Source organism: Ipomoea nil, unplaced genomic scaffold (assembly GCF_001879475.1).
Source record: "Ipomoea nil cultivar Tokyo-kokei standard unplaced genomic scaffold, Asagao_1.1 scaffold0176, whole genome shotgun sequence".
Lineage (NCBI taxonomy): Eukaryota > Viridiplantae > Streptophyta > Magnoliopsida > Solanales > Convolvulaceae > Ipomoea > Ipomoea nil.
Genome location: NW_017616604.1, coordinates 2,523,725 through 2,548,690, shown reverse-complemented (window position 1 = coordinate 2,548,690; position 24,966 = coordinate 2,523,725). Strand labels below are relative to the sequence as shown.

The following is a 24,966-nucleotide window of genomic DNA, read 5'->3' as shown; positions in this document are numbered from 1 at the left end:
TCAGCTATGACCAACTTAAGTTGGTTTATCTCCTTGTGGTCATTTGCTGGTTAGGATCACAATGCGGGGTTTACTCAATGAACACCCCAGTTAGTGATAGTGGATTTCCCTTTAACTCCTTGTGGTCATTTGCCAACTAGGGTTACAAAGTGGGGTTACTCAATGCACATCATCAAGTAGTGGCTATGAGTTTCACTTTACCTCCTCATTTGTCGGCTAGGGTCACACGATAGGATTTACTCAGTGCATATCCTTAGGTAGTGGCTGCAAGCAATGTTGCAAAAGGTGTTAGGCACTAGTCGGGTGCCTAGGCAGCGCCTCCTAGGCGTTCAAGTAATTTGAGTATATCGTCTTCACTTTTCCCACTCAGGGTTGTAAGTTGTTAGACTATTATAATCCAACAAACTAGTCAACTACATATGTTAGATAGTTAGTTGAGTACATGGCTAGAGGAATATATAAGAGGAGCAACCAAGCAGACAAAAAATACCACTCGCCCAAGTTAAGAACCAACTAGGCGGAGTTAGGTGCCCAAATCGGCACCTAGTCGGCCAGCCAACTAAAACCCGCCTAGGGTTAAAATCGCATTGACCTAGGGCCGCCTAGGCTGATTTTTACAACACTGGTTGCGAGTTTCCCTTTACCTCATTGTGATTATTTGCCGACTAGGTTAAATAGTGGTTGCAGGTTTTCTTTTTACCTTCTTGTAGTCATTTACCGGCTAGAGTTACAACTTACAAGGGGAGAATTTCTTAATGCATACTCTCTAGTGTAGTGACTGTGGATTCTCCTCGTCATTCAAAAAACAACTATAAATATTTATATCTAGGATTGTCGGGATATACCTTTAACCTAAATTCGGGTGTAATATAATGCGGAGTAGGAATTTTAAAAAAAATTATTTTTAAAGCAAGCCATATTTTTCTTGCAATGCCATCATTTTTGTAACAAAAGCAAAGCAATAATGCAGCAAGATGTAGGGACCTGTAGCTGTGTTCATAGAATGTGTTGGACAGCTGAAACTTACATTGACTCATCAGAGCCAGCTTTTACAGATATAGCAAAAGATGAACAGTTGATGAGTCCTCTGTTTCCATAATCAAACCCATCATCATTTCAACTGTGTCCCCAGTGCTGGAGACAACATTAACAGAAATGGAGGGACCCCTGTTTTATGGGATTTGTTTAATTCTATTCCAAAAGGTTGTTGGTTTCATCTTATTTTTCATTTATATAGGATATAGGATGTGGTTTTCTCAACAGTGCATTTGTGATTATAGGGCCCTCACTCAATTCTTGAAAGGTGTAGATGGGGGAACAAGAGAGTCCCTCTGGAAATGAAATGGCAGTTTCCTTTCCTGCTCACAGCTGGTTGTTTTGCCACCCTTCACTAAGCTAACTTGCTCCCCTTTCATAGTGTTTAAAGCTTCATTAATGACAATAAGTATGCCTCATGGTTAGATTGCAGGATTAAATTTTTACATAATAAGAGACCTATAACCATTACAAGTTAAATGTAAATTAGGTCACAATCAACCCAATTGCCCAACCAATCAAACCACAAATAAATAAATAAATAAATAAATAAATAAATAAATAATAATAAGTAAATATAAAATTGTAAATTCAAAGGATTGCACATGACAAATATAATATAAGATAGACTAAAGTGTCATCCTGCACCATGAATTATTATGGATTCTTCATGTTGCACCCTAACCTTTCAATAACTATGTTTTGACAAGTTATTTACAAGTTACAGGTAATCTATGCTGATATGGGCTTTTTTCTTTTCTTATAAACCAGTTATCCCTACAAGAGCAGTCCGCACCTCGTGGCTTGCATTGGCCACCGCCACGCTCTTGCTCATGCTCTTCCTCCCCGCCTCTTCTGTGGCTTCGTTCTCCTTGATCAGTGCTGCTTTTACACACATCATTACTTTCCTCCTGGAAAATACTATGTGTACTCCCATTTTATACTTCCAACTTATACTCCCACAAACAAAATACTTTTGTATTGGGATCCACATGAAAAAAGTAGCTTATCAGAACGCACATCATGGAGTAAAATTTAGGGAGTAAGATTTGGGAGTTTATGTGGAAGAACTCTTTCCTCCTCCACCATGTCAACACCGCTACACTTAAAAGTGTAATACAAATGTTTATCACCAGGAGGAGCATCCCCAGTTTTACATTCCTCTTCTCAAGCCGCCCTACTTTTGCTCCCCCCTGCAACTAACCAACCAAACAACATACATACATCAGTGTTTTTAAGGAAACTAACTGCATATATACCTACATGATAGTATGGTGTTGAATCGCAACCATCCTACAATCCTGATTCCAGCTAAACACTGCAGTAATTTATTTAACTCCAATACAATTTATGCGATCACTTCATATCCATTCACTCAATCCATTCGAAAATCAAAAAAATTAAATTAAGAAAAAAAAGACACTTTGTCAACGGGAAACCTACGAAAGTCATGGATAAGTAGACATGCCACATAGTCTTCATTGAGCGAACAAATCTCACCATGGCTAGCTTTATCGCCACATAGTCTTCATTGAGCGAACAAACCCCACCATGGCTAGCTTTATCTTAGGTACGCTTACTGATCCTCGTCAAATCTATATGTGGCCAGGCGACTTGCATGCAGGTAAACTTCATCAGTCGGAAATTTAAGAAGAAACAACATAACACCTCATATGAGTTTTTCAATGTATGCTGTTGAATCGCAACCATCCTGCAATCCCCATTCTCGCTAAACACTTTCATTAATTTATTTAACTCCGCTATAATTTATGCAATCACTTCATATCCATTCACTCAATACATTCAAAAATCAAAAAATTAAATTAAAAAAAAAAACCAAAAAAGACACTTTGTCAACGGGAAACCTACTAAAGTCATGGATAAGTAGACATGCCACATAGTCTTCATTGAGCGAACAAACCTCACCATAGCTAGCTTTATCGCCACATAGTCTTCATTGAGCGAACAAACCTCACAATGACTAGCTTTATCTTAGGTAAGCTTACTGATCCTCGTCAAATCTATATGTGGCCGGGCGACTTGCGTGCAGGTAAACTTCATCACTGAGATATTTAAGAAGAAACAACATAACACATCATATGAATTTTTCAATGTATGGTGTTGAATCGCAACCATCCTGCAATCCCCATTCCCGCTAAACACTTGTAGTAATTTATTTAACTCCAATATAATTTATGTGATCACTTCATATCCATTCACTCAATACATTCGAAAATCAAAAAATTAAATTAAAAAAAAAAACATTTTGTCAACGGGAAACCTACTAAAGTCATGGATAAGTAGACATGCCACATAGTCTTCATTGAGCGAACAAACCTCTCCATGGCTAGCTTTATCGCCACATAGTCTTCATTGAGCGAACAAACCCCACCATGGCTAGCTTTATTTTATGTACGCTTACTGACCTCGTTAAATCTATATGTGGCCGGGCGACTTGCGTGCAGGTAAACTTCATCACTCAGAAATTTAAGAAGAAACAACATAACACCTCATATGAGTTTTTCAATGTATGGTGTTGAATCGCAACCATCCTGCAATCCCCATTCCCGCTAAACACTTGCAGTAATTTATTTAACTCCAATATAATTTATGCGATCACCTCATATCCATTCACTCAATACATTCGAAAATCAAAAAATTAAATTAAAAAAAAACACTTTGTCAACGGGAAACCTACTAAAGTCATGGATAAGTAGACAGGCCACATAGTCTTCATTGAGCGAACAAACCTCTCCTTGGCAAGCTTTATCGCCACATAGTCTTCATTGAGCAAACAAACCCCACCATGGCTAGCTTTATCTTAGGTACGCTTACTGATCCTCGTCAAATCTATATGTGGCCGGGCGACTTGCGTGCAGGTAAACTTCATCACTCAGAAATTTAAGAAAAAACAACATAACACCTCATATGAGTTTTTCAATGTATGGTGTTGAATCGCAACCATCCTGCAATCCCCATTCCCGCTAAACACTTGCAGTAATTTATTTAACTCCAATATAATTTATGTGATCACTTCATATCCATTCACTCAATACATTCGAAAATCAAAAAATTAAATTAAAAAAAAAACATTTTGTCAACGGAAAACCTACTAAAGTCATGGATAAGTAGACAGGCCACATAGTCTTCATTGAGCGAACAAACCTCTCCATGGCTAGCTTTATCGCCACATAGTCTTCATTGAGCGAACAAACCCCACCATGGCTAGCTTTATCTTATGTACGCTTACTGATCCTCGTTAAATCTATATGTGGCCGAGCGACTTGCGTGCAGGTAAACTTCATCACTCAGAAATTTAAGAAAAAACAACATAACACATCATATGAGTTTTTCAATGTATGGTGTTGAATCGCAAACATCCTGCAATCCCCATTCCCGCTAAACAGTTGCAGTAATTTATTTAACTCCAATATAATTTATGCGATCACTTCATATCCATTCACTCAATACATTCGGAAATCAAAAAATTAAATTAAAAAAAAAAACACTTTGTCAACGGGAAACATACTAAAGTCATGGATAAGTAGACATGCCACATAGTCTTCATTGAGCGAACAAACCTCTCCTTGGCTAGCTTTATCGCCACATAGTCTTCATTGAGCGAACAAACCCCACCATGGCTAGCTTTATCTTAGGTACGCTTACTGATCCTCGTCAAATCTATATGTGGCCGGGCGACTTGCGTGCAGGTAAACTTCATCACTCAGAAATTTAAGAAAAAACAACATAACACCTCATATGAGTTTTTCAATGTATGGTGTTGAATCGCAACCATCCTGCAATCCCCATTCCCGCAAAACACTTGCAGTAATTTATTCAACTCCAATATAATTTATGCGGATCACTTCATAATCATTTACTCAATACATTTGAAAATCAAAAAATTAAATTAAAAAAAAAACAATTTGTCAACGGGAAACCTACTAAAGTCATGGATAAGTAGACAAGCCACATAGTCTTCATTGAGCGAACAAACCTCTCCATGGCTAGCTTTATCGCCACATAGTCTTCATTGAGCGAACAAACCCCACCATGGCTAGCTTTATCTTAGGTACGCTTACTGATCCTCGTCAAATCTATATGTGGCCGTGCGACTTGCGTGCAGGTAAACTTCATCACTCAGAAATTTAAGAAGAAACAACATAACACCTCATATGAGTTTTTCAATGTATGGTGTTGAATCGCAACCATCCTGCAATCCCCATTCCCGCTAAACAGTTGCAGTAATTTATTTAACTCCAATATAATTTATGTGATCACTTCATATCCATTCACTCAATACATTCGAAAATCAAAAAATTAAATTAAAAAAAACACTTTGTCAACGGGAAACCTACTAAAGTCATGGATAAGTAGACAGGCCACATAGTTTTCATTGAGCGAACAAACCTCTCCATGGCTAGCTTTATCGCCACATAGTCTTCATTGAGCGAACAAACCCCACCATGGCTAGCTTTATCTTAGGTACGCTTACTGATCTCGTCAAATCTATATGTGGCCGGGCGACTTGCGTGCAGGTAAACTTCATCACTCAAAAATTTAAGAAAAAACAACATAACACCTCATATGAGTTTTTCAATGTTGGAGTATGAATACAATTACAAGAAATTAATGGAAAAACTTTCATAAAAAGAAAATGAAAAAAAATAAAAAATAAAAATAAAAGCCCAAGAAACGAATGGAATAAAGAACCCGATCCAATTAATAGACATGCAGGAGCGCACGGCCATGAACTAGTTGTGGTTCACCGCCCTATCTCACTTTGGCGGGAGGCCATCATAGATGGTGACATAGCGGATGTCGAGGCCGGGCTTGCGAATGCTGGAGAACATGCCATTGTCGCAGCGGTTGCTCTTGATGAGGTGGTAGTGCACAGAATGGGTGTTGATGAAGGTGACAGCAAAGCTTTTCTCCGCCAGCCGACAGGAGAGGGGGATGGGGGGGGGTTGACTTAAAAATTTGGGGATTGACTTAAAAAGAAGATCCACATCAGATACGAGATACTTGAGACTTGAGACCGGCATGGTGCAAGATGACAATTTAGCAAGATAATATAAGATATTCTGGTTGAGACTTGAGCCCTCGCAGAAGTGGGAATACCAACTTACCGCTACGAGTGTACAAAATATCAAATGTACTCTTTATGCACAGTAATGAATAAAGTTAAGAAAGTGGAGGGGAGCAGAATCAGCAGGTGTGGCTGATCCTTGATCTGTTCTATTTGAATTCATTTGATACATAGCAATTTACAGAGAAGATGAGTACAATCATTTATACACTGCCCCACGGCTATCAATATGTTCAAGCCTACAGATTTCGAATGCAAAGATACAGAACATGGGGAAAAAGATACACACTACTGAAAAAAAAAAAAAAAAAACCGCAGCTCTAGGAGAAATAATAAGAAACAAGATCAAAGTCGAAAAGGGGGGTTTCAACAAGGCTTGATTTCAAATCCAATACTCAATAGAGTTTTAGCTGATTCCACGGTTTTCTCCCCTTCATGCTCCAATGTCTCGCCTGTTAATGCACCCTCTTTGTCTACTGACCACTGGGTGGTTGGTTCAGATTTCTTAGTCTGCGAATCAGTCATGGAAGCGGAGGCTGTCGCAGCAACTAGGGGAGCACTAGGTTGGCCATAACGTTTCTTAGGTACTGGCATGCCATGATCATGAACCCCCTTATAGGTTATAATGACAGCAGTCGTGTTGTCTACAGCCCTCTCAATGTGCTTCCGAACAGGACATCCAGCCGAAGTGCACCGATAATAGTTCCTGAAATCCATTCAGTATGAGAGTAAGAAATTGTTTGTGCTCTTTAGAAACACAGACAAATGACATGGCATATACAGAGTACATTTTGGTGAGGATAGATATTTATAATTCAGGCACTCTGCTTTGCTTCCTTTTTCTATTTCTTGAACACACATTGAAAGCACACTTGCTTTATAGACACTATTTCCTTTTGTATAAAGCATCTTTTCCTATAGGACCTCTGCTCCCACATTCCTCTCATTCAATTAAGTGTTTGAATACAGAAAATGAGACACAACAGGAAAGGAACTTGTTAATTAAATATAAAAACCGAATATGACATTACTATATCTCTAAATTACACAAAACCAAAAAAATAAATCTATCAATATATAACGCTAAAAGCAGTAACTAACCTGGGATGGGGATTACCCTTCACCATTTTTTGTCCATACTTGCGCCACCTATAGCCATCACTTGAGATTCCCACATCACCACCAGCGTGAACAACCAATTTTGCTTTCTTGCCAGGTTTAGGAAGAGACTCAGGACTTGAGGAACATTTCTTCAATCTGAAATTTAAAGGTGAGAAATGATGTAAGGTGAATAGTTTTGTTTTGTTTTGTTTTTGTTTTTGTTTTTTTTTTTTAAAGTTAAATGGATTAGCCATAGAATACAAGTAAGATGGAATGTCAGTATGAGACAAAGCTCCACAGACTCACCTTTTCTTCTGTGTAGGTTCATCACAATCCTCCCCTTTAACATTAGTTTCAGCATTGTCATCCAATCCAGAGGAATCCCGCTGCTTTGTCTCCGATATTGGTGTTGTTTCTTTAACATGTTTCTTTGAAGTGGACGGCACTGTCTCATCAGCATTACTATTTAGGCGAGCTACTTTGCTATCCTGACTACGAGGCATAGATGAGATTGCAAGCTTGTTTACTTTAGGGGTGTTTACTTTAGGGGTATTTACTTTTCGGGGTGGCTCATGATTGTGAGGACTTCTATAAACAATCTCTGTAACACGGTTAGTGTGATCAGAACACTCAATCTTTTTTGCACAGCAGTCAGAATATGTGCATCTGTAATAGCTCCGAGAACCTTGAGGACTCTTCACTTGCTTTTGACCATATTTCCGCCAATTGTACCCATCAGGTGCTTGTATCTTTAAGACAGGAACAAGAGATAACGCTTTGGAGTTGGAAGAATTCTGGTTATCTACTTCTTGGATGCATGCGCCATTTCTGTTCTCTAATGGAGACAATCTTCGCTCTCCTGGAGTTGGGCTGGGAATGGATGAAATGGACTGTGTAACAGAAGTTGGAGATAATTCCAACACAGATGGATCATCAGCAGACTGCAGTTGGTTCCGCCTTTGAGCTTGAACAGTTGAAGCTTTCTGGTTAGAAATGCCAACCTCATCCTGAGGAATTTAATTAAGATCAACATAAAAGTTCATATGTGAAACTCCTATGAGCATTTCTAGATCTTTAATAGCATGTTTTAACATCACATGAACAGCTCTGAAGTTTGAACAAATGTTTGAATTTGAATGAACATAAAATAGCTAAAATATAAACACCCCAAGTCAATCTAAAGTTAGAGATTCTGAATCTTATTTCTCTCATTTTTGTATACACAGAAAATAGTAAGGCCCAAAAAATAGTTTACCCAACATGCTCTAACATGGCAACTATAAAAGCCAAGGGCAGTAACCAGGTGCAGAATGAACTACCATAGCTCGGGATCCATTTAGGTGCCTATTCAGCATAACATTTCAATTGTTTTTAGAATCCTGTCCATGAATTTGTTGCATAGAGCAAGTGATGGATACTGTTAAATGGGTGAAACTCAGTATTAATAGGATTGTGAAGTAAATTTTGTTTCATTCATGTGTCTTTGGTTAAGCTTCAGTAAAGCCCTCACAGGTCACTGAGATGCTGATTAATGTTTCACATTCCTCTAACTACTCTGATAAGAATTCACATCAGCATCAAATTAACAAAAACAAAGTGGAGAAGAATAAGGCAGACCTTCAGGGATCAATTGAATTCCTTAAGGAGTTAAGGTTTACTATATAGTGATCCTTCTTGTAGGAAAAAGGCCCAAAGAGACAAATAACCCACAAGAAAGGTTCAGACTCATTGCAGATATGGTTGGTCAGTTAGTCAGCACCATGGCCCAAGCACATCTAAGCCAGCCTATCACATGGTCTAAATCCATGATCCCTCCAAATACATGTTCTACATGCCATATTAAGCTATCATATATCTAAAGATGCACTCTGCTTATCAGAAACCTGAATCAAGTATTGACATAAGGTCCTCAACATGGCTCTTGACTTTGTTTTGTAGGTCACTACCATATAATCCATAATTGGATATAGAACAGATAACCGTTTTGATTGTTGCATCAAGGCTTACAATGTGCTTCTAATAAAAATTTGAAATTTTTGATTACTTACATTTTTATATTAATTAGTTCATTTCTTTCTAGATTAGTAGCTTAAATCAGCCTTCCATATGCCAAAGAAAAGTAGTTCCAACACTGTACCATATAGAATAATGTGTTGTTAAAAGTTTATTCACACACATCATTTAGGTATATAATGTTAAAGTTCCAATTATTTTTTTGCAGCAGCTTTTGCATTGAGCATGACCATAACAAAGCTGTCCACGGCTTAGTAAGGGTCCAACCAGGTTTCTTATGCCCTCTACTTTTTGCTATTGCTTCCAATATACAAAACAAGATGCTATAATTTCTGAATTCAGGGTTAAAAGTGCCAAGCACTTCAGGAATTGGCAAGCAGCAAGACTGCTCCAATTACAAACACCATACCACTCACACTTCTCATTGATACACGCTTATGAAATTACTACTTTGATAACCTACTCTCACAACAGATAATTCCCAAGTGGTAAACAAACTATATGCGCACTTTTTACTCCATATTTCAAATGAAAACCAGTTAAGGATAGGAATACGCCAACACACTTCATAACCTGCTCATTTCCAAATAAACTAGGCAGCAGGGAACAGGAGTTCAGTAATCATGTAGATATAAAGTAAATAAATAAATAAATATTGTTAAATAAATTCACCTTGATTTCCTTCAGGAATTCGGTCGGGTGCAAGCTATACTCGATTGGAACTTCTGCGCAGAATACAACAAAATGATTACAAACGTGCAGTATAGCCAGAAAACGATATGCGCATTGAAATTATCAAGCATGCACAGTCTCACAGAAAAACTATGAAATCGAAAATTCAAATTCACACTGTAAAGTAGAGAGAATCAGAAGTACCAGAGAGCACGTGCGAGGAGGAGGAAGCAAGGGAATCCGGTCGGCTAGCACTCTTATTCAACTGTATGGAAGGCGAGTCCACCGTATCTAGGGTTTCTTCGGAGTCAGAACCTCCCACTTCAGCTTCTTCTGAAGTCTCAGTTCCAGTCGTCGCTCCACTAGGCTCATCACCACCGCCAACTCCGCCGCCGCTGTCGGCGCATGTATTTTGGAGCTGCAGAGATGGCTTAGACGCTTCTCCGGTGTCATCCATGGCGGATTCCCGAGCCCCAACAATGCACTTTCTGCGTGCAGAGAATAGAGAGAGAGAGAAGGTAAAGGTATTTCGAATAGTTCTGTTGGTTATTACTTTTTGTTCTGTTGTTTTATATTTCCTCTTACTCTTTAGTGGAGCGTGGAAATAGTGGTTTGTTTTACTATGAGCACTCCTTTACTTTAATGTTTATTTATTTTTGGGAGTTCTATTTACACCACCCATTTTGCTATTTACACCCCCCCTATTTAATAGGTGTAATAGCTTTATAGGTGGTGCAAATAAAAAAGTGCTTTTTGCACCACCTCATTAAATGTAGTCAAACATTAATCTTTATTTTTTATTTTTATTTAATAATCAATCTCTTTTTATTATTATTATTATTATTATATTATTATTATTATTATTATTATTATTATTATTATTATTATGTTTTAATGCATAATTATTTTGTTCAATATTTTTTAAAATTTTTATTTTTAATACATATTTTTTTTAAATTTCTATTTTCAATACATCTTTTTTTTTGTTCGATACATCTTTTTTTAAGTTTATATTTTCAATACTTATTTTTGTTTATGTTTTAATTTTAAATAAAGAGAAATAATAATTAATTTTGTTATTTTAATTTTTTTATAACTCAAATTTGTTGTATATATTATTTTAAATTGATTTAACTATAAATTGAAATATAAAATGATTACTAGTGATATTTGAAATAAATAAATATAAATTGATTTTCTACCTATCTTTTATAAAGATATATGTGGGTTAGAGTTCTAACAATTTTAATGTAGTTAAAATTCTATAAAGATATGTGGGTTATAGTTCTATTGAGACTTTGAAATATAAATTGATTTTCTACTTATCTTTTTATACTGTAAATACTGTAACAATTTTATAAAGATATATGGGTTAGAGTTCTAACAATTTTGATGTAGTTAAAATTCTAATCATAAAATAAGTGGAGGTCAAAGGCTTCTAATCATAAAATAAGTCTACTGCATGTGTTCCTACACTCTTTCTATTTTGAATTTTGTATTTATGGTCGTTCTTCCGTCTTTGTAAAATAGTTTCCTACAATTGTGTATTCTTTGTAGTATATGTTGCTCTATGTACTCAATATTACTCAATAAATTGATTTTCTACCTATCTTTTTTATATTGTATTACTGTAAATACAATAAATTGATTAATTTACAACTCTATTCACAACAAATTAAATTAATTCAGTATATAGATAGACTCACAAGTCACCCAATAAATAAAATCACAAATTCAGTACTCTTTATACTATAATTTTCTCTCTTGAAATGGAACAATGAGATTGTTATTTAGTCAATTGAGAAATTATATCTAATTTAAATGAGTCCTAATTACCTAGCAAGGAAGAACAAACTGGCTTAAAATACAAATAGCAACACTCATAGAAATAAATAACAATTCAAATAACAACTTAAAATACCTCATAATGTCTATGACTTTGATTTTGATCATTGTAACTAAGTAACTGGCTTTGATTATGATTATTGTAAAAAAAAAAAAAAATCTTCTATCTAATGATCCATGACTTATAGATTGTGTGATACATAGGCTCTGTTTACATTAGTTTGTTTACATATTAAAATTTAACATTTTGTCTTTAAATTAATTAAGAGAAATAATTTTATTAGTTATATTGTCTTTATTTTTCTCCAATGTAAAAATTCTTTACATTCAGATTTATTAATTGATTATATTCACTACATTGTCTATTATCTTTTTTTTGTGCACTGTTTTTTAATTAAATATCAAAGTTATAATATAAGTAATGTTATATGTTTATTTACCAAGTATTTTATTAATACCATGAAAAATTTTAAAAAATATAATTAATAAAGCCAATCATATTAACTACTTGAGGGATTTGTTGACAAAGAAAGTATTCAAATCACACAACAAATTGAAGTGAGAACTACGTCACGATATCCTTGTTTGACAATCAGCAGTTAGCGGTTAGCGTTAGCGGATTTGACCAGCGAATTATATCAACGGTTGGTAAAAAGATATTTGAATTATAATATTTGCGGTGAAAGTTGCAGATAAATTAAAAGAGAAGAGAAAAAAGTTTTAATTGAGAAGGGTAAATTATGTCATTTCTTTAAAATAATAAGGATAAAGATGGAAAAAAAGTTAGGAAGCTAGGAACTTATTTTGAAACGCTACCTAAAGTAGCGTTCCAAAATAAGCTCTTATTTTAAGCTAGAAGCTTATTTTATGAACATTACAAAACATAGTTTATAGCTTATTAGTAGCTTAAAATAAGCTATAAGCTCCTAAATAAGCTCTGCCAAATAGAGCCACCACACATATATATAGTCATATGAGTCCAATTTGTATTCTCTGACACCCAAATTACCAGTAATTTCATCTCACAAACATCAATATTGAATAATTGTTTAAAAAATATATATATTGAAATTATAAACTTAAAAAAAATATGTATTACAATTAGCAACTTTGAAAAAATATGTATTGAACAAAAAATATATATTGAACAAAAAAAATGTATTGACAATAGAAACTTAAAAATATATGTATTGAAAATAAAAACTTAAAAAAATATTTCATAAATAATTAGCATTAAAAAATCAAAAACAAAAAAAAAAAAAAACAAAAAAACAAAAACAAGCAAAACAGTGACGGGGTTCAATTTTTTTTAATTTAATATTTTAATTAATTAGAGTTTGAATTAAAATATTATTAATCACACATCATAAATGAGGTTTGACCAAGTGGTGCAAATAGTAAAATGACCCTTATTTAGCTATTTACACCACCTATTAATTATTAAAAGTTTTCACCTTTTTATAACTTCAAAATACTTTATACCTACTTTTGGTCAAAGGGGGTGCAAATAGCAACACCCTTATTTTTTCATCTCCGAGTTTATATAATATCTTATTAAAAAAGAAATTAAATAATATTTACATTACTTCCATAATAAAATTTACTAATTATATTTTTTTGAATGATACTAACTCTATTACATTGTAGTATCTGTTCAAATATACTTACTCAACCTAAAATAATAGAAATATTCAAATATAATAACTAAATTGATATTTTTTTTTTTAAATGTTAACGCCTCCACTGAGGCTCGAACTCATAACTTTCCAAATAAAAATCCAACCCGAGTACCATTAAACCACATAATCTTGGTATAAACTTAATAGTCTAAAACTAAATATATTAAAAAAGTTGTCTCGTTACTAACTGTAAAAGTTATCTAATTTTCTAGAAAATTGAAAAATTAGAGAACAAAAAACATGTTTACTAGCACAATTTTTTGTTTTGAAAACAATAAATAATTTTACAATTTTCTAGGAAACTATAAAACTATTTTGAAAACAAGAAACAATTTTCCAATTTTAGAAACTGTAAAACTATTAAAAACTGTTTTTTAGATGGAAAACATAATCATCTATCATCTATTTAGCTATATGTCACTATAACTACATTCTCACCATTATCTACTTACATATTTTTTCATTGTTATAATTACATTCATTATCATATTCTTTTACTTATCATCATCTTCTATCTTTTCTACTTACATTACTTATTTAAACATAACTTATTTGTTTATGCTTAAAGTTAGACATTATTCACATTATCAAAATTAAAAATTGAACTCTATACCAAGTTTTATATTTTGATTGAACTCAATTGATTATTGATTCGGATATTTTTAGTTATGTTATATTATAATACAAGTTTAGTCCGGATATCAGATATTGAAATTTCACATATATTACGATATTATAATTTAAAGTAAAAATTATATATTTATATACATGTCGTTCAAATGAATATATCTAAAAATATTTTATATATTAGCTCACAAAATTATTAATATTATCTAAACTAAATTTTATGTGAACTTAATAGGTTATTGATTCGGATATATTTTATGTTATATACAAATATTTTGAAAGTGGTGGGTAACTTTCCCCTACTTTCTTGGCAAATTATGTTGTGCATCCGTATGCACCATGTATGGTGCATACGGATGCAAAAACGACGTCGTTTTATTAAAACGCGCGTCTCCCCTTAAAAAAAAAAAATCAGGTTCGATTCTCAGCAACAACATATGAACTATAATTCCATAATCTAATCTATGAACTAAAAATTTCAGAATGAATGAACTAAAATTCCATAATCTATAAACTAAAATTTCAGAATCGATGAACTACAATTCCATATTCGATGAACTATAATTCCATAATCAATGAACTATAATTCCATAATCTATGAACTAAAATTCCAGAATGAATGAACAATATAATGTTGTTGCTGGGAATCAAACCTAAAATTTTTTTAAAAAGGAGACGCGCGTTTTTTAATAAAACGACGTCGTTTTGGCATCCGTATGCACCATGCATGGTGCATACGGATGGAGAGCATAACTATCCGACTTTCTTGACAACGCTTTAAAAAAAATGTTGTGTGTGTGTATATCATGATAATATGGAGATAGATGAATATTTTGTTAATGATGGGAAGAAAGAAAAATGGACAATTCTGAAAATTAAAAAAAAAAAACAAATTAAGTAATAAATTTAATTTTGTCGAGAAATAGGTGGCTATGTGAGGAGTTCAATTATTGTCAACACTTTCATTTCTGTAATTTACAAGTTATTACACATTAACAAAGTTTACCAAATGAACATTTGCAAATACTGTATATAGTTTTCCTTGTCAAAAGAAGAAGAAGAAGAAAAAGAAGAAGAAGAAGAAGAAAAGATAGATATATAAAAATAAATAAATTTTAGCGCAATTGGTTAGCGCAGATCCACCTAGTCTCTTAGCTTTAGAAGTTAAGTAATACAGATTCTACAAGTTATCCAGAGTTCCATCCTCTGCCACCCCATCTTAAAAAATAATACGGAGTAATAATTTATATTCAATTGTTAAAAGGGGCTAAAGGGGATTGGTGCAAGCAGATATTGGAGGGGCAATAAGGGGGAATAAAAAGAAAAAGTAAGTCATACGAATCCGAATAATTAAAATTAATTAAAAGTTGTAAAAAAAATCAAAGAATTATGAACCGTTGGGTTGGGATCGGATCTTTTTTTAACACTCAATCAGCGTGACAGACTCGCTGACTGACACTGCGTGTTGTTGACTGGTGTTGCCTAACGTCAGGTGGTCTTTTTGGATCATTTTATTAACGAAAAATATTTGGTGTACTCTTATTTTATACTCTCAATTTGTACTTTCTCTCACAAATTTTTGATGTAAATATTTTTCTGTGTATCCACATGATAGAAAATAATCAATCCTAGTTTGCCACCGGAGTACAAATGAAGGAGTATAATTTGAGAGTGCATGTAACTCTTTATTAACGCCGTTTGCTTCTATTGGTGGGTACAAAGTATTCCGTTTACTTTATTTCTCCATTTTTCATTTCTCAAAACTTTCATTTTGTTTTTTCAATCTTCGAAATTTCTTTTTAAAACACATTTAAAATATATATATATATATATATATATATATATATATATATATATATATATATATATATATATATATATATAAACATAATTTTAAACGGAGTAAATACCTAAAATGGTCCCTCAACTATAGCTAAATTTACAAATTGGTCCTCGACTTTCAATTTCAACCAATTAAGTCCTTAACTTTGCAATTTTGACATGATTTGGTCCTCCATCTATTTGACCATTTGTTGACCGTGATCGACAATCTCCAGAAGAACCTTCAGCTCTCGTCGGAGCACGTGGAGGCCTCCAGGATGACGTTGCACCGGTTTGGAAACACGTCATCTTCTTCGCTCTGGTACGAACTCAACTACATTGAATCCAAAGGGAGGATGAAGAAAGGCGACCGGATTTGGTAGATTGCTTTCGACAGTGGATTAAAATGTAACAGTGAGGTCTGAAAATGCAAGCGGAACCTTAAAAACCCGACGATGGACCATGAAATTACATATATATCTTCAAAATTCACAGTCAACAAACGGTCAAATAGACAGAGGACCAAATTGTGTTAAAATTGCAAAGTTAAGGAGTTAATTAGGTAAAATTGAAAGTCGAGGACCAATTTGTGAATTTAGCTATAGTCGAGGGACCATTTTTGGTATTTACTCTTTTAAACGAGAGAAAGTTGAAAATGATGGTTGGAGATAAAGTTTGAGACGGTGCTCAAGTCCCAAACAGAAAGTTCAAGATAATAGCTAAAGAGAAAGTCGTAGATGGTGATTAGAGAGAAAGTCAGAAAGGTGATAAGAAAAAAAGGTAAGAATGTGATTGGATAAAAAGCTGGGGTGCATGGTTGGAGAACAATCCAGTGAGCACCTCAAGAGAGAAATCTGAAGAAAAAAACAATAACCAAGGATGGAGAGAAAGCTTATGAAGAGGGCTAGGAGAAATATTGCGATGGTGATCAAATAGAAAGTCATGGACGGTGACTGGAGAGTTGAGATAAAGTTAGGGCATGAATTCGTTACTCATTTATTACGGTGGCAGCATTTTTTTGTATGATAATAATATGAACTTTTAGCCCCAAGTTTCATATTCTCACTCGAAGCTTTGTTTACTTAAAAAAAGAAAAAAGAAAAAATTATACTTTTCATCAATAAATTAAGATTGATTCTCATTTGTTGATCGTGCTCATTTTTTGTTTTCAAGTTATAACTGATATTGTAAATTTCATAGTTTTTCTAACAAAATATTAGGGACAGAATTTTGCAACATCAGTTATAGCTTAGTAACGAGAAGTGAGCATAACATGTTAGAAAAAAGATAAAATTTACAACGTCAATTATAATTTAGGGATAAAAAGTAAGCACGACCAACAAATTGAGATGAATCCTATAATTACCGTATGACATACGAAAAATAAATTATTTTCAAAAGTAAAAATAAAAAGAATTGTAAAATTTTCACAGGATTTATTGGGTCAGCTATTAAACTTGATTGGGATTCTATCAATCGTTATGTTATAGACCCGTGTCCAACATGCATGCTGGACACGGGCAACAGTACCGTTAAATTTCCTCAGACGATATACAAGACTATTATAGAGTGGCCCATTATTATTGGGCTAGATTTTGTCAAGCCCAATTATACTTTATAATGGGCCACTCTATAATATGTAGCTAGCCATTATTATTGTCCACTCAAACATGTTCAAAGTTCAAAAAAAAAAAAAAAAGTAAAGTCTACAAAAAATACTTTATAGATTCATCAGACGATATACAAGACTATCAAAACATCAATATCATATTGATTTATCTCCGAATAAACTAGGATATCTTCTTCAAAGTAAGATACTAATAACAATCATGATAACAAATGCAAAACTTGATAGGATGTCCTTGACAGAGGTAACATGGATTAAGTCCGCTGTATGAACTCAAGCAAAGCCTTTTACAGCAATCCTCGGAGCAATAGCCGTCATCGCACGGTCCAAAATTTCCCACGCATTGATAGTCTGACGTCATCACTTCGTACGGAAACGTCGCGTTACTTCCGGCCGCTTCAAAACTCGATGGAGATATACCATTGCCACATGAATACGCACCTAATGTTGCAACATTTATTAGTCTCACAATATAAAATACATAATATTTTTAGAAAAATGCATTTTTAGTCCTTAAATTGTTCATGGTCAATCATTTTACTTTCTAAATTTTTAGTGTTGTAATATTTATTATTAACTCTTCAAAAATGTTGCAGTTTTAATCCATAGAACAACAAAACTATTAAATTCTATTAAAATTTTAAAATACTCATTTACTAACTTTTTTTCCATGATATTCATTAGCCTTAAAGATGATGAATTCCGAAAATATGAATAGCAAATCCTATATATTCAAAACAAACGCAACCTCATCTCATTGTTGAATTCCAACACGGAATTAGTGTATAACTTAATATTAAGTTACATCTCAATTCTAATTATCGGCTTAGATTTAAATCTAATTCAAAAGTCATGAGTTTATTCTTGTCAATACCTTTCAGTCATACCTGTCACATAGAATCTTTTTAGAGTGAAGGGAAAGCCAAAACTATGTGGAGTAAATCGCACTAAAAACTTTTTGTGTGTCTGGCTCGATCAAGAAAATGTTGGCAAGAGTCAAATTCTTGATCTTTTGCTATGAGATCAGAATCATGTTCCACCCATTCGATTACCCTTTTTGGACCAAAAGAGCAGTATTTTTAATTCAACTAAAGATACCCATTGAACTTAAAGAAAAATGACTTACCGGTTGCAAAAACAAGAATAATCAAAGCACAAAATGTTGGTGAGAACATAGCAAAGTGATTCCCAGAAAACTAAACTTATGATTTGTTTTGTTTATTACAAGAACGTTGTACACAAGTGAGTAGTGAGTAGTGAGTAGTGAGTAGTGACCCATCCATACTTATACAGTTATACCTCCACGGATGCCAGCAATTCAAGTCTGAAATCCACACAATTTGGTTGTAGTTTCCATTTTCATTAAATATTTCCTAATTTGCAAATAATATCTAATCCACACGCCAAAGTGGATTGACTCTACCAATTTGAAATATTTCCTAATTTGAAATATTTACTAATATTTAATTTCCTAAGTGACTCTCCCAAATGAGAGATTATGGGTTCAAACCTCAATGAAGGCGATATTGATTCGTTAGACTTTAGTAGATTGAGAAAGTATATTTCAACAGATACTAACATGTCTCCACGCCTGCCTAATTGTTTTTGACTAATTGGTATTGTACGGGAAATACTAGTGTAATATAATCCAGACTCGATTTCTAGGAGCGTTATGCTGTGCAACCGTGTGCACCATGTGACGTCCAACTTAAAAAAAAAAAATCAGTTTCGATTGCCGTTAACGGCGTTATGTTGGGCATAATTTGAACTATACATCCATAACTTTATAACTATACATTCAGAATTGCATAACTAGACATCCATAACTTCATAACTATACATTCAGAATTGCATGCATAACTACACATCCATAACTTCATAACTATACATTCAGAATTGCATAACTACACATCCATAACTTCATAACTATACATTCAAAATTGCATAACTACACATCCATAACTTCTTAACTATACATCCAGAATGTGAAATTATAAAATTATGAACATATATTTATGTAACTAACGGCTTAAAAATGATTTTTTTTTTGGGAAAATGACACTTTTTACCCCTGAGTTATATACTTATAGCACTTTTTCCCTCTAAATTATTTAGGTAAGCACATTAGCCCCCTCAATTATTCTAAAAGTGGTGCTTTTCCCCCATGATATATTAAATTGACATTTATACCCTTAAAGTACACATTTTATTTATTTTACTACTCCAACAAATTATTGCGTATACGTAGGGATGACCACGGATCGGTTTGAATTGAACCGGATACTAAAGCAATCGAATTAATAGTTTTCGGTTATAATTCAAATCTAGAACCCAATATTTAAATGTCAATTTATTAAAATTATGTATCAAAAAAATTGAATCTTGAACCGTGAACCGGCGGTTCCGGATTCGATTCGCGATTTTGAAACGTCTTTATTTTAAAATCTTATTTTTTATTTTAAAATAGTATAAATTCAACAATAAATGTATTTTATTTTTTCAGTTCGGAACATGAACCGTCCGTTCCGGTTCACGATTTTAATAAACTCGATCTAAATATCGAATTTCGATTCTAAATTGTAATTGGAATATTTCGGTTTGGTTTCTATAGTGTTTGTTTGGTTTGATCCAAATTATGGTCATAATTTGTTGGAGAAAAAAAAAATAAATTAAATATTTAGTTTAAGGGTAAATATGTCCATTTAACATTTCAGGGGGAAAAACAATCACTTCAATAATTTAGGGAGAAAAAATGCTATAGGTATATAACACATGGGAAAAAAAGTGTCATTTTCTCATCTTTTTTAAAAAAAAAAAAAAAAAAAAAAAGTAAAACGACGTCTTTTCGCAACCGTATGCACCATGCATGGTGCACAGCATAATTTGCCCAATTTCTAATTCTGATATTGTTACTCTGTCACTACCACTTCATGTACTTATACTCAAACAAACTTATCCCATAAGATTAACAACATTTGATCCTCATACATTATTACATATTATTTACCCTCACAAATATCATACACATGACCAACTTAATATTAAAATTAGGGAAAATTGTAATTTATGCGCATTATAAATATATCAATTATCAATGTCAGCCTGAATTATTAGTGGTGTAAAAGTTGCCCCTCAATTTTCAAAACGTGACATATATTGCTTCTCACTTGAATTATTAGTGGTGTAAATGTGATTACCTGTCGTTTTCCCTGTTCGAAAATTATATTTTTTTCCCTTCATTTTTTTTCTTTGTTTGATCTCCTTTCACCGACAACAATGTTTCTCCTTCTTTCTTTTAGGAGAAGGGCAATATATGTCATGTTTTGAAAATTGTGGAGCAACATTTACACCACTAATAATTAAGGAGTGACATTGATAATTGACATATCTATGAGGGGCATAAATTACAAAACTATATATTAACAATTACAGAACTCTATATTCACAATTTCATAACTCTATATTCACAATTAATGAACTCTATATTCACAATTACAGAACTCTATATTCACAATTTTTGAACTCTATATTTACAAAAAAAAAAAAAAAAAAAAAAAAAAGTGGTATTGGCTGAGGAAGCAGTGCCACTAACAACACTGTTATTCCAGACGTGTAAAACTGCGTCGTTTTGGACCTGAAGGTGCCGGGTCCATGGCATAACAATTGTATTTGACGATATGTTTAGTATTTTAAAAAGACTAATTACAAATAATAGGAGTTTATTGCATGTAATATAATCCAGACTCGATTTCTAATTCTGATATTGTTACTCTGTCACTACCACGTCATGTACTTATACTCAAACAAACTTATCCCATAAGATTAACGATATTTGATCCTCATACATAATTACAAATTATTTACCCTCACAAATATTATACACATGACCAACTTAATATTAAAATTAGGAAAAATTGTAATTTATGCGCATCACACTTATGTCAATTATTAATGTGACCCTGAATTATTAGTGGTGTAAATGTTCCTCCCAAGTTTCAAAACGTGACATATATTGCCCGTCCCATGAATTATTAGTGGTATAAATGTGGTTATCCGCCATTTTTCCTATTCGAAGACCATATTTTTTTTTCCTCTATTTTTCTTTCTTTGTTTGATCTCCTTTCGCCGACGACAACAATGTTTCTCCTTCTTCTTATTAGGAGAATGGCAATATATGTCGTGTTTTGAAAATTAAGGGGCAACAGTTACCCACTAATAGTTCATGAGTGACATTGATAATTGGTATATTTGTAATATGCATAAATTACAATTTTCCCTTAAAACTAACACCCAACGAGGCTACGAGTCACTAAACCCTTCAATTTTAATAATCAGTAAGATAAAACGCAAGTATAAAATACAGATAATACTTTATAGGTTCATCACACGATATACAACACTATCACAACATCAACGATCATCAGATCGATTAATCTCGATCCGAATAAGCTAGGATATCTTCTTCTTATCATCATATCATTAAATAGTTAGGAGGTAATTAAGATACTAATAGCAGTCATGATAACAAATGCAGAACTTGATAGGGAAGCCTTGACAGAGGAAACATGGATTAAGTCCGCTGTATGAACTCAAGCAAAGCCTTTTACAGCAATCCACGGAGCAATGGCCGTCATCACACGGTCCAAAATTCCCCACGCATTGATAGTCTCCCATCACTCCATACGGAATCGTCGCGTTACTTCCGACCCCTTCAAAACTCGACGGAGCTATATTGCCACATGAATACGCACCTAATGTTGCAACAACATTTATTAGCCTCACAACATAATAAAATACAAATTTTTTAGAAAAAAAAATGCATTTTTAGTCCCTAAATTGTTCCTGATTAATTAGTTGTTTTACCCTCTAACTTTTCAGTGATACCATTAACTCTTCAAAACAGTTGAAGTTTTAACACATGGAACAACAAAATTATTGAATTCTATTACAATTTTACTTAGTAAATGATCATTTTAAAAATTTATTATCTTTATTCTTTATAACTTTTTCCATTTTGATATTTCATCTGCAAAATAAAAAATTGACAACTTTCTTCCCTATATTTTTCTTTTTCAATTGTGGTACATCGTCCATATTTTCCCTACACGAACATGTTAAAATAAAATTTTATATTTTACAAATGAAATATTGATATTAAAGAAGAAAATTAAAAAGTACTCTATACTAAAATACTGATGTACTAAGTAAAAATTTAATAGAGTTTATTAGTTTTGTGGTTTAGGAGTTAAAACTATAATTTTTTTTGAAGAGTTAGGAGTGTATATTGCAACATAAAACGCTAGTGACTAAAACAACTAGCAACGAACAATTGAAGAACTAAAAACTCATTTTCTCCAAAATCTTTACTGCCTAAACTCATATTCTTTTTTTTTTTTTTTTTATGTTTTAACCCCAAACTTAATAGCCTTTCACCACTCATGCCTTAGAGAATGGTGGATGGCGTAAATTGTGGGATGCATTTTAACTCGTCAACATACCCTCAAATACTTATGCGTTAGTGCCTACAACAAAATCAAATCCAAATCAGATAAGACCTCCTTTTTTTTTTTGTCCATTTTCTAATTAGTTTAGTTTCAAATTTTGTCTTAAAGATTATGATAGGACGACTAGCCTTACACCACCTTCTCCCATGGTATTCATTAGCCTTAAGATGATGAATTCCTAAAATATGAATAGTAAATCCTATATATTCAAAACAAACACAGCCTAATCTCGATCATTCTAGAATTCCAACACCGAATTAGGGTTACCTTAATATTAAGTTACATCTCATTTCTGATTATCGACTTGGATTTGAATCTAATTCAAAAGTTACGGATTTATTCTTGTCAAACTACTGGAAATTATGAAATTTTTGACCACCTAAAAGTGATCTTAAATCAAGTTGAAAGCAAAAAGTGGTCGGAAATAGCAACAAAGGTTTTTCCGGATACCAAAAATGGTCGGAACAAAACTTTCTACTTGATTTAAGATAACTTTCAGATGGTCGGAAATTCAATAATTTCCAGCAGTGAACCCTTTCAGTCAAACCTGTCACATAAAGTCTTTCTAGAGCGAACGGAAAGCCAAAACCTATATGGAACAAATCGCACTAAATTTTTTTTTTGTATGTCTGACTCGATCAAAAAGTGTTGGCAAGAGTCAAACTCTTGATTTTCTAGTATGAGAATCATGCTCCATCCACTCAATTATCCTTTTTAGGCAAAAAGAGCAGTAATTTTAATTCAACTAAAGATACCCATTGAACCTGGGGTGATAGCTCAAGTGACAAATGAGTTTTCTTTGAGAGAGAAATTTTGAGATAACCCGGGTTAGATTCCCACAACTGACGATTCTCCTCGGGCCAGTTCCCATCACCTCCCGGAGCATTTCCCCCAAAATAAAAAAAGATACCCATTGAACTTGAAGAAACATGACTTACCGGTTGCCAAAACAAGAATAATCAAAGCGCGAAATGTTGGTGAGAACATAGCAAAGTGATTCCCAGAAAACTAAACTTATGATTTGTTTATTACAAGAACATTGTACACAAGTGACCCATCCATACTTATATCTCCACGGATGCAAGCAAGTCTGAAATCCACACAATTTGGTTGTAGATTCCATTTTCATTAAATGTTTCCTAATTTTCAACTAATATCTAATTCTTCATTGATGTTTATATATTAAATGATGATGATGCATGCTTTCGGTGTATTACTATACGTTTTTGGATGTTACTAGTTTGACTATTGCATTCTATGATATAGGGCAATTCCAATAAAGTTGGTCGAGTTGTTGATTTGATAGCCTTCGACTTTCAATGGGAATAGCCTATTAATTTTCTTATTTTGAGCGAGTTAATTAGCTATGAACAACCTAAGTTGGTTTACCTCCTTGTGGTAATTTGCCGACTAAAGTCACAAGATGAGATTTACCCAGTATAGACTCTCAAATAATAAATGCAAGTTTCCCTCATCACCCAGGAAAAAAGAAAACCCTCACTTATGTAAATTGTAATACAATTAAAGTTAAATTTTATATATATATATATATATATATATATATATATATATATATATATATATATATATATATATATAGTTATTTATTTATTGGTGCGAAAATGCTAACCAATCAGCACGCGCCACGTGTCCAGATCTAGGTGCACATATTGTTACAACTAGGTGCACCTAGGTGAAAGTAGGTGCATTTGTAGGTGAAAGTAGGTGCACTTGTAGGTGAAAGTAGAGGCAAAATTACATTCACTTGTAGGTAAAAGTAGGTGCACTTGTAGGTGAAAGTAAGACACGTGGCACGCGTTGTTTGGTTCACATTTCGCACATGGGCAGCCATTCGCACGAGATCGCGCCCCTCTCTCTCTCTCTCTCTCTCTATATATATATATATATATATATATATATATATATATATATATAATAACAGAAGTGTGTGGA

At 33.3% G+C, this 24,966-nt stretch overlaps 1 protein-coding gene and 1 long non-coding RNA gene across 2 annotated transcripts; both read right to left on the bottom strand.

Moving 5' to 3' along the window:
- Positions 1 to 6,219: 6,219 nt before the first annotated feature.
- On the bottom strand, positions 6,220 to 10,453 carry LOC109177347 (probable WRKY transcription factor 32). Its single transcript, XM_019326685.1, has 5 exons — positions 10,115 to 10,453; positions 9,911 to 9,963; positions 7,532 to 8,232; positions 7,226 to 7,381; positions 6,220 to 6,830 (listed from the first exon to the last, which is right to left on the bottom strand). Exons 1-5 carry the CDS (start codon positions 10,365 to 10,367, stop codon positions 6,491 to 6,493), a joined length of 1,503 nt encoding a protein of 500 aa, XP_019182230.1. The 5' UTR covers positions 10,368 to 10,453; the 3' UTR covers positions 6,220 to 6,490.
- An 11,409-nt stretch (positions 10,454 to 21,862) lies between these two features.
- Positions 21,863 to 24,057, bottom strand: LOC109178246. The gene is made up of 2 exons (XR_002053688.1): positions 23,952 to 24,057; positions 21,863 to 22,260 (listed from the first exon to the last, which is right to left on the bottom strand). It is a non-coding gene; the product is annotated as an uncharacterized LOC109178246 (long non-coding RNA).
- Positions 24,058 to 24,966: the final 909 nt, after the last annotated feature.

Bases quoted from the DNA above. Each gene is read 5' to 3' on its own strand.
- LOC109177347 (XM_019326685.1), bottom strand. From the start codon at position 10,367: ATGGATGACACCGGAGAAGCGTCTAAGCCATCTCTGCAGCTCCAAAAT. The intron at 9,964-10,114 runs GTACTTCTGATT...TATTCTGCGCAG, and splicing joins CTCCTCGCACGTGCTCTCTG to AAGTTCCAATCGAGTATAGC. The intron at 7,382-7,531 runs GTGAGTCTGTGG...TTTAAATTTCAG, and splicing joins GAACCTACACAGAAGAAAAG to ATTGAAGAAATGTTCCTCAA.